General features: G+C 40.5%; 2 protein-coding genes across 2 annotated transcripts in view; one reads left to right on the top strand and one right to left on the bottom strand.

Annotated features, from left to right (window-relative positions):
• The window catches only part of clip2 (CAP-GLY domain containing linker protein 2), a gene marked incomplete at its 5' end in the record, with an annotated part of 42,751 nt that extends 40,919 nt beyond the window's left edge, over positions 1-1,832 (bottom strand). Inside the window, one exon of the mRNA XM_079234865.1 lies at positions 1,718-1,832. Within this exon, the coding sequence (XP_079090991.1) occupies positions 1,718-1,832 (115 nt within the window). The remainder of the gene's footprint in view (positions 1-1,717) is intronic.
• A 10,575-nt stretch (positions 1,833-12,407) lies between these two features.
• On the top strand, positions 12,408-13,228 carry cldn2 (claudin 2; the record flags this gene model as incomplete). Its single annotated transcript, XM_079236554.1, has 1 exon — positions 12,408-13,228. The coding sequence occupies exon 1, from the start codon at positions 12,428-12,430 to the stop codon at positions 13,226-13,228; it is 801 nt and encodes a 266-aa protein (XP_079092680.1). The 5' UTR covers positions 12,408-12,427.
• Between the last annotated feature and the right edge of the window lie 4,288 nt (positions 13,229-17,516).

Raw genomic sequence — 17,516 nt, forward strand, 5'->3', positions numbered from 1 at the left:
GCAGGGTTTTTCCCAGGCTGTCGCTGCAGGGCATGCCTGCAGAGGCCTTACATCTATCCTGAAAGCAAATCCAAAACATCTGGATTAGTTTAGGAAGCACTTGATTTGATATCTATCGGAGGTTTCTCTAAGCAGAGCATTTTAAACGTCTATATCACAGTCGATCGCGTACATTTCATTATAAAATTAGGGCTCGACCAAAGAAATTTCTGGTAACACTTATATGATTTTGTTGACACGTCAATTTAGTCGCCAGAGTTTCTCCCAAAAAAGCACCACTTAAAATGTTGTGTGTACCAGAGATGTGCTCGTACGTTTCTGGGAAATAAGTCATTCAGCATGAAAAAAGCATAAAGAAGGAGTAATCAACTTAAGAAATTAGGCCCAGATCACACTGAGAAGTGTCCCTAGAAATGCGTCGCCTACAAAACCACTGTTTTCCTGTGGTATGGCCGGGAGTGCGTCACATGGGCAGCCAATCAGACCAAGCAAGAGGCAGGCTTTACTATTTTACCACTGACTCCCTGTCCAGTTCTGCCGACTGAAGCTGATGCGGAAGTGTCTTAAACCTGCATTCTCTCTACTGACCACCAGGGGGCGACTCCTCTGGTTGTATAGAAGTCTATGCTTCATGTGTTAAAGCTGCATTCTCTCCACTAACCATCAGGGAGCGACTCCTCTGGTTGTATAGAATACACATATACACAAGGTGATTGACAGGTTTCTACCAGAGACATATATGGCGTCTCTACGTCACTCCTCCTCAGTCCAAATATGGTCACTTCCTGTTCACTGGTTGCAAAAAACAATATGGGGACGGCCAAATTGCCAAATCAAGGCTTCAAAACATCAGTCCACAAACCAACAGGTGACATCATGACGACTATGTCCCCTCAGTATTATTATCATTGATCAAATCACTAATACATTTATGCTTGTATTATCAATATGACTTTACTACATCCACTGCTGCTGATATTAATAGAAGTTGTAATTGTTCTGCTTACTGCTCTGATTATATGAATAATTTATGTCATATGCATTGAATGTGTTGTAACTGTTATCTTGTTCATTTCATACACATGACATCTATTGTTCTTCTGTCCACACTGAGAGGGGGATCCTCCTCTGTTTCTTAGTTTTCTTTCCTGTTAGAGTTTAGAGTTTTTCCTGTCCAGATGTGAGGGTCCTGGGACAGAGGATGTCATATGTGTACAGAATGTAAAGCCCTCTGAGGCCAATTTGTGATTTGGGGCTATACAAAAAAAAGACTGAATTGGGCCATAAAACGTGACTGCATATAATAGTTAATTAATTGTGCAGCCCAACCACAAAGTATGAAATGAATGTTGCTGACGGAAAAGCACTTTTCAAAGTCTCACTGGCAGAACATCCATATAAATAAATATACATTGTCTTTAATGTGGCATCTATTCCAACTGCTAACAAGAGCAAAAAAGTTGAATTGGAGAGGCAAAAATTAAATTCACCGGAAGATGAAGTTAAAGAAAACTCCTCCCAGCTTTTCTGCGTGTGCGTGCGTGCGGGCATGTGTGCATGCGTGTGTGTAAAAACTAATGCAGCTGTGCTCTACTGAGTCATTAACACTAATAAATGGTCTGAGCCACTTCCGGTGATAAGAAGAAATAGCTGGAAGCATGAAAATTCCTCATGTTTCTTTCCCCGTGGGGGTCAGGAGGTGGAGGAAGTGACTTACTGTCTTTCGGCGGGACGGGGCTGGAGGATCCCCCCGCTGACGTCCTCCCCACTGGGCTGGAATGCTTGGGCCCCCGGCCAGGGATCTTCAGTCCAGTGGACTTGAGCATGTTCATTCTGCAGAGGCAGGGAGACGGCCCGGGAACCTGAGCGCTCCTCTTCCTGGGTGATGAAGGCTTGAGGACGAGGCACTAGATGGGGGAGCGGTGGCCACCGCCCTCCATGCTTATCTGTCGGGAGAAGGGCCATCATTATTACCCGAGGCGCCGATGTGTCACCCGGCCCCGGCAAACCTGTACGAAGGGGTCCGTCCGGTCGGGGCAGACCGACTGGTTCTCACAGGAAGGACAGCATGTGAGAGGTGACAGGGCGTAAACAACGCCAAAGGTTTTCAAAAATGTTTGTGCAATTTGTGTGTTTTTTTAATCTCATCGTGACTTGATTATGCCGTGCAGAATTTAGGATTTATGCTTTGTTTTAGTGCAGCGGCCCAACATGGGGGTCGGAGACCCGCTGAGGAATCACTAGATGAATCTGAGCGGTCGTAATGGATAAGAAAGGGAAAAGATGAGAATACAAGACAGAAAAAAATATAACTTTTTTGTCTTGTATTCTCATTTTTTCCCTATTTTTCTTAGTAAAATCACTGTTTTGGTTCCTTACTCATTCATAGCCACACAGCCGTAAAACATGATAAGGGGCACTAGCAACTTAGGAGAACCCATGGCCCTTTTATTTACAGTATTCTTTCCCAATTTACTTCAAAATATAACAACAAAAACACAAATAATCATACAAGGATTTGTTTACATTTAGAGTGTGACAAAGACAAACAATGTCTTATTCTATTTTTTTCCTTTTTTCTTGTGAAATATTTGGTACTTCTTCCTTTTACAGGCTGGGCAATAACCAAAACAATCACTGTTTTGGTTATACTCCTTACTCATGGCCATAAAACATGACAAGGGGCCACAAATTAAAGAAAAATGGTTGGAACCACCAACTTAGAAGAACCTGTGGTCTTTTAAAGCCTTTATATTTATCTTTATTTACAGTATGCAGCCCTTAATCATTTGTATGTATGGTCAACAACCTAGTGAGAAAAACACAAATATTCATATTGGGATTTGTTTACATTTAGGAGTGTGACACACTCCACCATATTGTGCTCAACCGGCACAAACAATAACTCTGTAGTAGCCCAGAGGAACACCACACATCAGCCGACGTGGTGTCTTATTCATTTACCTTCAGGTGTATTTAACACCTGGCAATGCAACTGTAAAACATGTCAAAGTACGCAGGTACGCCAGCACGATCACTGTGATATCATGTATCCCAGTGAATTCATCGTTTTTCATAACGACCCCCAAATATTCTTTCATGGCCCACTTATCAACAGAATAATAGAATGATAATATATAGAATTTAGGAATCAATGTAGGCCAGTGCTGAAGTGGTGCGTGGCCTACAAATGCCATTAAGAAGATATGATGCTGTTACAGCCGATAACAAATAAACAACACACATCGGGGCTGAGGCTTTAAACTATGCTGACTTCAGGATTGATCGTTTTCCATATTTACCCCTCATTTTGATAATGGGAAAAAAGAGTCAATGCTTTTAAACCTGGTGGCTATGAGGCCCTGGAGTGATGTGATTTTCACACCAGATTTCCTTCACATGGGCCTGCATTCATTTTGTCCTCCTCCCAGCCGACACCTTGGTTTGAGTGTAATCAGGATGAGGAGGATGACAATGCACCTCACCACAAAACATGCAACACAACGCCAGTTTCATCCATTGTTGTAGCGATTGCGGCAACGTGGTCCAGACTGCCCTTCAGTGAAACCCCCCCTGCCGAGTCCTTCCCATACACCATTATAATAATAAAAGCACAATAATAGCGGAAAACTCTCACCTTTCTGTGTGGAAATCAGAGCGTCCGAGGGGACAACTTTCAGCGTTCTCGCCAGGAGAAAGGGGGGATTAGTGGTTGCCACTCCCTGGGATGCAAATATGGATGCTGAGCAGAAGAAAAAAAAACGTGAAAGGGAGAGTCAGCGTGGATCAGCTGGGTGATGGGCAACAAACGGACCGGTGCTCCGGGGATGGCTTAGGAGCGGTTGAGCTGGCGGTTCATTGTCTTCTTTTTCTTCTCCAGGAAACGAGCTGAAAGCACCGAGGAGCGCAGATGTATCGCTGTTTGTGTGTGTGTGTGTTTTTTTTTTGTAGCCGAACACTTGCACACGGGTACCCGACAGAAACGCAGCATCAGCAACACACACACACACCAAATAAGAAATAACTTTTGACTCAGTCTGGACTCCTTGATGAGCTATTCTCCTTTTCCGGCTTCTTCTCACGCCTGTCGCTGTTCCCACCGTATGGATTTGTTGGGTTTGGCTCAGCCTCCCTCTCTGACTCAACCCACCGGCTAGACTGAACAAAGGGGGCTGGGATTGAAGCACAGCCTCCTGGGGGAAGAGACGAGAGAGTCGACTACACTCTGGCGCTCCTCCGTGACGTACTCCGTTAAAGAGGAGGTGGATTTAAACTGACCCGTACTTATCGATCAAAATACAGCACTCACAACGGCACGACTCGGTGCCACTTCCAATCATTCGTGCTACTTCTTGATTCGGCATCAATAAAAGCGACAAAAAAGCCTGTCTTTCCCATAACATGCCATCTTTGTGACAAGGCTTCCAGTGTTCGTCACCCACAATCGACGGTGCATCTCCAAATGGGAAGAGTCTGTCGTGCTAATCATAAAAATCCAAATTTCACACAAATAGTGTTATTAAAAACACTACCCCAACGCCGAACTGAAAACGGGTTACTTATGTTTTATAATATTATCTTAATTCACAAAAACGCACTCTCACACACCGCCAATAAGTAAGTAAACATGAAATAGCAACATTCTGGATCGCAGTTTAGTGTGAGATTGTATTTGAGACCGAACACAGGCAAGTTTAACGGCAGATCTGGGATATCTAAGAACATATGGTCCGTATGAAAGAACGATAGGACTAATATATGAGTTTAATGGCCCCAGGGAGCACGTGGACACATTTTAAAAACGCGTGGGCGATTCATTCTCATATTCTTCTGATTCTGTGGGTGGGGTCAAACCCGTTTACAAGGATCACTTCGCCCTTTTCCGGCTCGATTTAAAACGTCCGGATTGGTCGGTAGAGCCAGAAGGAAAGTCCAGACTGGGAAGCACTGGGATTGGTCAGCTGGTCCGCTGCTGGGCGTGTCCCAGTTTGACAGCTGTAGCGCGAAATGATCCTTCAGTGGTAGCATAGCCACACACACATAGTAACACACCTCCTTTCATTATTTATCTCACAATTAGATGTTTCTGGTATTTGTTGCCATTCATGAATGTTATGTTGAATAAATAGTTCGATATTTTTTTGTGGCAACAAGATTGCAGCACATTATTCACTTTAATCACTTCAACCGGTGCAATATAAATACATTTTATTCTATATATAATATTGTTATTGTGTATTCGTTACTGTTTTGTTATTACTGTTTTACTGTTAGTTATTTTATTTTTTTTTTAATTTTTACTATGTGCACTTTACCTGTCTGCTGCTATAATCTTGCAAAATTTCCCAACTGCGGGACTAATAAAGGAATATCTTATCTTATCTTAATGTCTCACATGTTGAATATGAAGCTTCAGTCAGCAGCCAGTTAGCTTAGCATAACGACTGGACACACACTTTAGGAGGAGTTTTGTATACAGTATATATATATACTTATATGATATTATTTCTGTGTACAGACTGTAAAAACAAATGGCATCAATAGAGGACAATAAAGAACCTGAATCAGTTTAATTGCTGACAGGTTGCAGTCCTCTCTGCTGGCAACTAGAGGTCTCTACAGTTCTCTAAAATGAGTCAACCGTGTTCTTTATGTGACACTTCTCTGTGGCTGACTGTAGTTTGATGAAATGGTTGTAGTTTGGAGCTTGCAGCCCATCTAGAGTACAATCTTAGAAAGCCTTATACTATCACAGCACACTTTAAATGCTGCAGTATTTAAAGACTATAGTATTTGTAACATGTTTGAAAAAGTGACTCAAACATACAATCTCTGCATTTTCATGTTACAGAATTGAAACTGAAAATAGCCAAAATAAAGGAAATGTGAAAACGTAGCTGTAGTTATTTTATACATCAGATATCATCACATCAATGTTAAACTTAAGACATTGAACTCTAGAAAGTGCTTTAATCTGCCATCCAGCAGCTGCTTCACATCATCACATACAAATCAAACTGTACAGAAACATCCAACCGGCTCATTGTCTCCACCTAGTGGCATGAGCCACAAACTACAACCTCCTTATCAGAGGTCAACAAAGCTGCTCAAACTCTTTAAGATCTCTTTTCTTATTCTGATCTCACTTTAGTTAATCAATTCCTGTTTTTTCCTCTTGAATGTATTTTTATTTTATTTTTATTAGTCTTGAAATAAATATGATGGTCGGGGTTGTCACGGCTGCCAAAATGCAATGACATGTTTACTACATTCATGTTTAGATATTGCTATATAATGCATATTTTGGAGTACGATGCAACGTAACAACCACCAAATGTATGTCTGATTTGAATGGTTATGGTGTCGGCTCATTTTCTAATCAGTTTAAAAGAATGATAATCCGGCGAGAGCAATGTGCTACGCTATGAGCATTACGTTTTTTCTTTTCTTTTACTCATTTAGGGGCCGGCTAGTTAACTTACTGGCTCGCTAATTCCACCACACTTCCGTGCTACAGTTACAGAACATACAAAGCACCACATGAAAGGGCTTGGTTTACGTCACTCTAACATTAAGCCACTTTTATTAATTTACCATTTATTTAGCCACTAACCTTTCAATTAGCTTATGCTAATTGCAAGCACTAATCACGTGTACTAACACAAATGGTTGCACAAAGAAATGCAGTTTGCAGCCCATTTGCTACAATTTAATTACATTTTTAAATGCAAGGCTGTGGAATATGTGAATGTAGCGATTAGCATGAGCGAATCACAGACTAACAAGATAACATCTGTTCTTTACTACATCTTTGTTAATTTTTACGTTTGTTTTGTTCTAGCCATGCAAGCTAGGAGCATGTGTGAACTGTGTCCCCTTGATTGCAGTGTTCTCAAAAAAAAATACTGTGAAGAAGCAAGAAGACAACGGGTGTAACCAGGAGGAATTGTAAATACCTGTAAACTCATATCTCAAATGCATGGCCTACTTTATTGTCTTTGCACAAACCCTGCAAGGAAAAGATTCAATATTAAATGGATTATACTGAATTGAAGGTGTAAACAATTTGATGACTGTTAGGAAAGCATCTAAAAATTAATTGGCTGTCATTGCAAAATCCTCAGACGTGTGTATAGTGCTTCTATCAGTGAACTATTTATTACAGTCGTGTCTGAAAAGCTCAGAGCGCCTAGTTACAACTTGCAGAGACTTTGCAGTAAGCGCAGGAAGGCATGACATCATATTTTTAACGTTTACATCATAGACTGTTTGACGTAGTCATCGCGACATCACCCAATGGTTTGTGGACATTTCGAAGCCTCGATATCGGTATATTGGATGTCGCAATCTTGGATTACAACCACCGCCATCTTGTCTTTTATGCAACCAGTGAGCTGAAGTGTCCATATCCTGACTGAGGAGGAGTGATGTAGAGACCTGTCAATCACCTTGTAGCCCCGCCCCAAAGCATCCCCTGCTTTATGGTCTGTTTGACTCTAAATCAGTGATTCTCAACTGGTGGGTCGCGGACCCGTTTTCAGTGGGTCGCAGGCCTTTGCCTGGTTTTATTTTGAAGGGACTTTTTTATGCAGCGGAGTGTCGTTTTTTTGCCGGCTCTGGTTTCAACTTGTTTTTTACTTGTCCCTCCATGTTTTCAGCAGCGTGTGCCAGGTTGGGTCAAACCATCCTGATATGGGGGAGACTCTGAGTTTTTAGGATAATTTAATTAAACAGCCTACTGAATATAAAATTTACAACTGATGGAACTGCCTGCATGACAGGAAAAAAACTTGTGGCTTTTGTTTAATTTATTTTGAATTTGTGGAAAAGCTGCTCCTCAAGACAGTGACTTTTTCCATAGTAAAGTGTTTGTCATAGATTCAGTGAGTGTGTATTCTCAGTTAAAGTTAGGTCATTTGAGTCTTTTTGAAACTACTTCTGAGTTGTTGGACTTTTTTGTTTGTGCATGGAAGCTGTTGAGTCTGTTTGAAAATGGCTGAAGATTCTGAATTGTTATGCATGTTGTAATACCTCGTGTCCTGAAGACAGAGCCAGACCAGTTGAGAACCACTGTTCTAAATGACCATAATTTACTCAATGAACATCATGCTGTATTGAAGAAGACTTGAAACTAGAGATTGAGACACAAACTCATGTTTACAATAATTACTGAGGGAATAAATCAAGAGAGAAATAGAGTCATGTATATAGACTTCTATACAACCAGAGGAGTCACCCCCTGGTGGCCAGGAGAGAGAATGCGGCTTTAAAACACGTCAGCTGGCTCCAGATCAGTGAATATCAACATTCTATTGCAATATCAGGGTTTAAGCCAGTAGAGGGCAGAGCCGATGCATATCTCTAACAGTATGTGAATTAAAATACCCGAATCCATTAACAGCAATACCTAATACATACATATATACTTTAAGGTTGACCTAAAAGAAGTGGTTTTGGGTTTCTTAATTATTATTATTATTATTATTATTTTTACTAACAAAGGGTCACAGGCCGACCTGAGCCGCCTCATTAGCATGCAGCGTGTCCAGATAATGCCCCTCTGTGATTTATAAGAACTGGATCAGTGTGTGTGGACGTTGCCCTCTCGTTCTGCTTTGTAGGGGAAGTGACTGGATTACCCGCTAATCCCATTATGATGCTGCTGCAATGCAGAAGGGGCGGGGGGGTGTGGGGGGGTCTGGAGGGATTAGAAACCAAAAAAAGGTTTGAGTAAATTGCAACACTGGTCCAGACACCTGATGGCACCTGTAGACAGTTTAGATGACAGCGCCACCGGCCAACGAGGGAGGGCACACCTGGAGGTACACTGACATGGTACGTAGTATTATTGGGGATTTTATGTTGCTCTCAGCATCAGCAGTCTTCAAACGGACAGCCAGGCGAACAGTTGATGGATGATGACGTACAGCAGGCGGCCAAGTTTGGTGTCAGCTTTAATGAGCCGTAAATTCACAATATGTTATGGCAGGGGGGGGGGGGGGGGGGGGGGGGGGGGGGTTCAAAAATGAGCCCAGACATTTATGGTGTTTAGATTTAATCACTGTTGAATAAAAAATAAAAAATAAAAAGCTGGAACATATTGGTGAAATAAGTTTGCATATAGAGGATGCATCAACACGTGTAAAGTGCACCTTCAAATTCCTATTTTTTTCTTTATAGGATGAATTAAAAATTATATCTTAAAGGAATCGCAAAAAGAAATCTATGACATGCTTTGCTTTGAGATTATTTATTTAATCGCTCTTATTTCTTTATTTTTTTAATTTAATTTCAAACAGCGAATTTGTGAAAAGGAACTGAATTAGTGAACAACGTTACGAATGAACTCTTACACTGTAATAATATTAATATTAATAAGGATGATGATGGTGATGATGATGATGAAGATGATAATAATAATATTATAACAATAAGATGACATCTGTACAGCACCATTCATGCAAGAAATGCAACACTAAAGGGGTATAAAATAAAGAATGAATCAATCAACTAAATGTAAACTGAAAGTTTGACGTACAATTAATACACTGTTAATATTCAGTACAGTACAGTATTGAGTATAAGAGGAAGCAAGGAAGGGAGCAAGGAAATGTCTCTATTGAGAAAGCCAAAATAAAAAGATGTCAAATAAAACAAAAAATAGATTAAATTAAAATAGAAAGAAAGTATTTAAAAAACATAACAATCATTCCACATTTTTCTCGCTTCCGGCAGTTTTATTCTATTTCTGACTTTAATTAAAAATGCACATACATAAAAAAGCTCACATGCAATTTTTTGTATTTCTGCAGACTAAACAGAGACGCTTTCTTCCATAACATTTATTTTTTTAGCTCTTTTCATCAAAGCAATATGACATATTTCTGCTGTTTCACTTCAACTGAAATATTTGGATTCGGCTGAACGTTGGACCACCTGTCTTTTACAGGAATGCCCAATGAGAGAATGATTAACGTGATATGTGTGTGTGTGTGTGTGTGTGTGTGTGTGTGTGTGTGTGTGTGTGTGTGTGTGTGTGTGTGTGTGTGTGTGTGACAGGAGGTCTGGATGACAGACAGAGATCACACCCAAAAGACAGCAGAGCATCAGACAGAGAGACAATGTGCAGGAGCACAGACCGTAACAGAGTCTATTGTTCTATATTATTCTTGTTTTTTAAGTGGAACGTCTCTTTCAACAGGAAGTAAATCAAACTCAAAGGATTTGTACCTCTGAAAAAAAGAAGAAAAAAAAGTCCTCCGATGCAGCCAGCAGAGTGAAAGTGCTCATTAGAAGTAGAGCGGCGGCGATGCCCAGGTCTGAGGGAGCAGCCAGAGAGAAGCGGGTTCAACCGAGACACCGGCGGTGAATATTCAATCTGTGCAGCCTTCAGCGTGCTCTTCATCCTCTGCCTCCTCATCCTCCGCTCCAACTGCAACTTCAGCTCCTGCAGCAAAAGGAACAGAATCAAATCCTCAACCGGTCCCGGACGGCGTCAGGCTCTTCCACGATCTGTGGCAGTCTCAGGTGAGGAATGGAAGTGGGTTGCGTGTGTGCGTGTGTGTGCGGTACGTTATATTACTGTCATTTTAGGTGACGTTTTTTTTTCAGAATACAAGCTTTAACTCTGAAACTACAGGTGATACTACCCCAGTTGATTTCCTATTAGGTCAATTCTTTTTTTGTATTGCAAGTTTTCTGAAATGTCATGTTGCAATGTCAATGTGCAAATGAGGCATTATCTTGTCAAATATCTGCTAATTTACAAACATTTAATGTGAACATTTGATGAAGTCAGGTTCAAAATCATTCATTTTGTTGACACATTCGAGTCAAAGGTTTTTTACAGAGGGGGTTTATAGATATCTCTGTTCATTCCATACATCTGGAATTACTGTCAACAGCCATACAAAAAATCCATGTTTCTCCATTTTTTTTGTCAACATATTATATAAATCAGACTATGAATGATACATGAGCAAACCCCTCTGTAAAAACTAGAAAGTTTGGTGGATGAAAAATCGGCTGAAATGGAGAAAAGTGGGAAAACTAATTTCGTGAAAACGTCCTTTTACAAGTGGTTTGTGAAATTACGGACATATTGAAGACTATAGTTGAATAGGGTAAAACAAATGAACTAATAGACATCACCATGATTACTGACATTGAGGATTATGTTTTGTGTTACACGTTTTTTGAAATGTTATGTTTGAATATGCAAATGAGGCATTACCTGACGGTAACATGGTGATTTTAGGAGAAATCACAAAGAGACAAAGTAGTGAAATACATCTTTCCACTAGTCTGAAAGAAGACGTGTTATGGAAGCAACATCACATGCTTTGTTTGTTTTGTGTCTCGCCTTATAGTTGTACTATTACAAATATGGATATTCAGCATTTAAATTATATCAGCAGTTACGTTTTCAGATCAACACGACCAGCAGAGTTTCAAAAGAGTAGAATCACCGGCTGCAGCTGAACTGGTCGTAAACCATGTATAATTTGGGTAAACAATCTGGAAAAGAACACAACAAACTGAGTTTAAACGTGTTACAGTCGTATTAGTGTTGGATTTATCTCAGTGTGAACTGGGTTGGTAGCAGACGTCTGGACTTCAGGTTTTCCAGACACGGGGTAAAGCCGCCTTAACGTCATACATCACATCCCGTAATTACGGGCAGACGAGTAAAGACCTCACGCGTCAGCCTCCCAGTTGTAAATAATAATTTTGTGATGAGAGATAACAGGGATTTCTGACAGCTGCAATATCTCCCTCTGAGTGAAAAAAAATACAAAAGCATCAACAGACCAGTGGTGAAATATCTGAAAGTCACATTGAAAATAAATGTTCATATCAACCATGATACAGTTTAATCATCTTATTAAAACGCAGCTCATATATGTTGTACTGTTTGTATGTGATTTCACTTGTTAACAAACCTCTAAGGTTATCAGTTAAATGTATCAAAAGAACGTTTGTTAACATGATTAGATTAAAACTAACTACAGTTACGAGCTACAAGTCCGACTAGCCGGAGGTTTTTCTGTCCATAATATCCGGTATATAGGACCTTCCCATATTATCAAAATATAATTAATCAATGATCTCAGGAATTAAAAGGGTAAAAAAAACATATTGAGAATAGAAAAAAAAGGAATATGTTTGAAAGAAAGCTAACTCGCTTTTATATCGTACATACATATCTAGTGTAAAATATCCCGTTTAAGCTAGCGTTTGTTATTTATCGCAGCAAAATAAATTTGCTTCCTCGACCAGTTAGCGAAACCAGTTGCTTGTTCAGGTTATCTCACGCGAAGCTACGTCTAATCTTAACTTTATTTATATACGTAATATTTATACAGTCAAGTGACAGATTTGCTTTCTTTGGGTGGGGTTGGGGCTCCTCCATCACAGTTTGTCGACCATGGCGTCCGCAGCTCTGGAGCTGATGGGCTTCTTCCTGGGCTTGCTGGGAATGCTGGGCACCATGGTGGCCACTGTGCTCCCGTACTGGCAGATCTCCGCCCACATCGGCTCCAACATCGTCACGGCGGTGGCCAACATGAGGGGCCTGTGGATGGAGTGCGTCTACCAGAGCACCGGGGCCTTCCAGTGCGAGACGTACAACTCCATGCTGGCTCTGTCCTCCGACCTGCAGGCCTCTCGGGCGCTCATGGTCATCTCCCTGGTGCTGTCTGTACTCGCCATTTCCATGGCGGCCCTTGGGATGCAGTGCACGCTCTGCTTGGAGGGCGCTGGCGCCGTGAAGAGTCGCGTGGCCGGCGCCAGCGGGGCGTTGTTCCTCACCGCGGGCTTCCTGTCGCTCATCCCGGTGTCGTGGACCACGCACGAGGTGGTCCAGACCTTCTACCGACCCAACGTGCCTTCCAGCATGAAGTTCGAGCTGGGGGAGTGTCTGTACGTCGGCCTGGCCTCAGCGCTCATCTCCATGCTGGGTGGCGGGATGCTATGCGTGTCGTGCTGCGAGGAGCAGGGCGGCGGCCGCGGCAGACGACACGCCGGGGGCTACCCATACCCGCTAGGGGGCGGCGTGCCGGGCCCGGGGGCGCGGACGACCTCGCAGACCTACCACAACCCCGCCCTGCAGGCGATGGGCGCCAACGCGGCCGGCAGGGTCCGCAGTACCAGTCACAGCTCCCAGTCCACCGCACCGGGAGCCAGGAAGCCCGCCGCGCCAGGATATGACATCACAGGATACGTCTGAGGTTACCGTCACGCCATTACACCGTTACATGCTCGATAACTTACATGTATTTATGTATTTAATCGCTATATGCTCGACGGAGCAACTGGACAAATTAAATACACTTCCTTTTTGACCCGTGTGCCTCACTGGGGACAGTTTTGTCTTTTACATTTTCATTTGTTTTCATCATTTTAAATGCATGTAGTGTCCAATTTTACATGGGTGTGGATTGTTATTGTTTTTTTTTTTATCGTGTAGCAAAAATACAGACTCTCAGACCCTTAAGGACAAAAATCTTCTGTTTTGACTATTTTTCCACCAGATTTAGACGTTTTCTCATGTTGGCCCAATGATGCAAATACATGCTATTTTCCTGGTTTAATAAAATAAATGCATACACATTTTTAATAATTTTGTCCGCTTGTTGAATATATTGGAATTGTGAATTTCAAACAAATGTTTGATCTTCTGAGAAGCTGTCACAAATTGCGACTCATCTGTTACATAGAAAAATCGTAGAAAAACCCCTTGATTGTGTTGCATTGACGTGCGTAGACGTAAATTATGAAAGTTAACGATACGCTGTCTGTAAAATTGACTGGGTCCTGGAGACATGTCATACGTGTATTTGATTGTTTGGTTCTTTGAACTGTTTTGTCAGTAAAATCCAGTCAACATTTTCATCGTCAGGTGTTTTTTGGTGACTAAAACCTGAACCCGACCCTGATGAGACTATACATCTGTCTTGTCTTGGGACTTGACTCAAGACTTTCCTGTCTTGACTTGGGACTTGACTCAAAGCTTGTCTGTCTTTACTTGGGACTTGACTCAAGACTTGTCTGTCTTTACTTGGGACTTGACACAATACTTGTATGTCTTGACTTGGGACTTGACACAAGAAATTTCTGTCTTGACTTGGGACTTGAGTGCAAAGACTTGAGACTTCCCGATGACTTGCGAGACAAATATTTGTTCACACCTCTGCTACATACTATATATTTCTCACATAACCAACTGAAACATTGTATTGACACATTCTATTAGAAGTACAATAGAAATATAACCAAATCAAAAATGTTTTTTTCTTCCTTATTACAATTCAGAAACAAACATTTTCAATGCTGCGTTCATACTAATGAATATTGGGCCTTATCATCATTATTATAGTGTGAAAATGTTTTTTTTATTATTTAGGTTGACATACAGTTTGATATATTCAGGCTGAAATATGAATAATGTTTGCTGAATGTGCAGGATTTTATCAGGAGTGGGGAGTTTGCCTTCCCTGCACTGGATGTATCTTGGACATATTTATACATAAATTAGTGTGAAGATCACTTGTTTTTACTTGTTTTTTTAACAGTCTGATGATCCATGCATCTGCAATCACAGTCATATGGATTCATGGAGCAAAATGTTTTGTTGACTTTGGACTTGACTCCCTACTTGACTTGGAACTTGACGAGGGACCGACTCGAAACTTGTCTGTCTTGTCTTTTTTTACTTTGGACTTGACTCCTTACTTGTCTGTCTTGACTTAGGACTGGACTCGTAACTTGTCGGTCTTAACTTGGTACTTGCATCTGGATGTAACTAGGGTCGGACTTGGACTTGTGTGTCTTGACACCAGACTTTATGTCTTAACTTGGGACTTGTGTGTCTTGACACCAGACTTTATGTCTTAACTTGGGACTTGATTTCATCAGCAGTGGGGAGTTTGCCTTCCCTGCACTGGAACCTTTTTGTATTGTTTCTTACTAGTCTGAGGATCTATGCGTCTGTGATCACATTAATAAGGAGTCATGATGCTGAATGTGTTTCACTATATTGGAAACATCATTCTTGCAGTGTGACATTTACAACTTCTTGATTAGAGGGACAAACAAAGTGAAGCCAGTTACTGCCTCTTTGTTTCTTTCTCCCTCCGTTGATTGATATTTTATACTGAGCACAAAACAAAATGTCTGTCATCGTTGAATGTCTGCCCTCCATATGTCACACCATGAATGGTTATACATGTAGACGTCTGCATTAAAAAAGTAAGCCCCATAATTCAGAATAGAATCAAGAAGTCTCATTTCTGCACCACATGCAGATTTTGCATTCACACTGAAAAAGAACATTTCTATAAACTGAAGATGTTGTTGAGATGCATCAGAATAAATAAGTCTCCTTTAAAACATTGAGGCCTGTTTTATATAAAACGAATTCCTTTCATGTCTTGAAAAAAAACTTTAAAGTCTAAACATACAATAACTGGCACATGAAGGCTCTTTTATAGAGCAGCTGTTAATAAATAAAGAAGGGTTGGTGTTTTTACAATCTAGAATGGGGAAAAGATCACAGCCCTGAACTGAGAGCAAACAGAAGATGAACACAAACAAACTTAAACAAACAAAGCCACGAGTTTAGTCTGATCAATACGCAGTTTCAGTTTGACTTACAGGTGGATCGTGAGACCAAAATGTACATGTGTACTAGGGTCAGTTTACCGCCACCAAACATTTTTACAGTTTTAACTCACCTACTGACATTTGAACCTTTACTAAATGTATTGCTCGTTTTATTAAGATAAATACAATTGTTATTATGCATTTATTTGCGATTAACTATGCTTTTTTTGGGTAAAGAATCTAAAACAGGATTGATGCGTTATTAAGGTTAATAAATAATTTATCTTGCACGTATTAACAGTTTACTATGCTTTTTATAGTGAGTGGATCTTAAGTGAGGCCAATTCATTATTAGGGTTAATACATCCTTTATTATGCACTTATTAACAGTTTACTCTGCAGCTACTGCATCTAAAGCGAGAACAAGTCCCAATAAATCCTTTATTATACATTCATGAACAATTAAATATTCTTTTTTAAAGCGGCTGGATATTAAGTGAGAAAAATGCTTTTTTAGGTTTAATAAATCCTCTACTATGTACTTACTAACAGTTTACTCTGCTTGCTACCGGAAAGCAGGAACAATTCGTTATTAAGGTAATTAAAATGCAAAAATGCCAGTTTACGTGAGATTACAGTTGGGTCTGTTGGATAAGGGTGCAGGTTTACTGACCAGGGAAGACCTTAATTCAAACATAAAATGCTGCAGACCCTCGTGGTCGAAACCGGAGGGAAACTGGAATCCAGGTCAGGAACTGAACCGATTCAAGCGACACACATATGACCGATAGAACACCAGAGATAAGTGGACAAGAAACACACACACACACACACACACACACACACACACACACACACACACACACACACACACACACACACACACACACACTCTCTCTCTCTGGGAAAGACAAACATCACAGAAACATACAGTAAATGATCCTGAGCACATCAACATCAAATTAGCTGCAGAGGACACTTCAGACAAACTAGTGCAAAAACGACAAATCGTTGTGAGATATATTCAGCATAAAAAAAATCTGCTCAGTAAAAAACTAAACAAAAAAGTTGAACTTTGAATATTTCACCAATAAATTAAGAAGAAATTGGTGTTATTATTACCTGCCCAGTCTGAAGGAAGAGAGTTGGTTCAAATGTAACATTTATTTTTTCTTCTTCTAGCTCTATAATCAGTTTGGGGAACAACCTTCTTGTTGAGCCCTGGTTGTGCTAAACGAGTCAACACAAAATGTTCCAAATATGCTCTGCAATCAAAAAGCTGCAGCCATGGGATTAGAAATAGCATGAAAGATCATATGACGCCTTTGTGAAAAGTTCCTGCAGTAGGAAACAAGCAAGCTGCAGCAAAACTAGTACAACAAAGAGTTTCTCTTTATAGTTTCCTCAAGAAAAAAGCCTGGTTGTGTCTTCAAAAGTAAAACTTTTCAATACATGAGAAACACAAGAGATTAAGAATGCACCGCTCAGCAACCAACATCAATGTGAGGATCAAATTAAATGAGGAGATGTTTCAGGGGTTGTGTGTGATATGTGTTTGTAGATCAACTTTATTTAACCTACATTGTAATGGCTGAATGGCTCCATCTAGTGTCTAAAGCAGTGTTTTTCAACCTTTTTTAAGCTGCGGTACATTTTCTACAATACAAAAATCCCACGGCACATCAACAACCAAAAACGTTACAAAGTGTCACATTGTAGCATAATACAGCATATATGGTAGGTAATTAATGCACTACCTACTGGCATGGAAGAGTATTTAATTACTAGGCCAGCCACTATATATTATAGTATATATATATATATATATATATATTGCAGGCTCAGACGCTCAACAATCATCAAATTATTTGCGGCAACTAAATAATATTTATTTGGACCGATTAAGTGAAATT

This window comes from Taurulus bubalis (genome assembly GCF_910589615.1).
Source record: "Taurulus bubalis genome assembly, chromosome: 2".
Classification (NCBI taxonomy): domain Eukaryota; kingdom Metazoa; phylum Chordata; class Actinopteri; order Perciformes; family Cottidae; genus Taurulus; species Taurulus bubalis.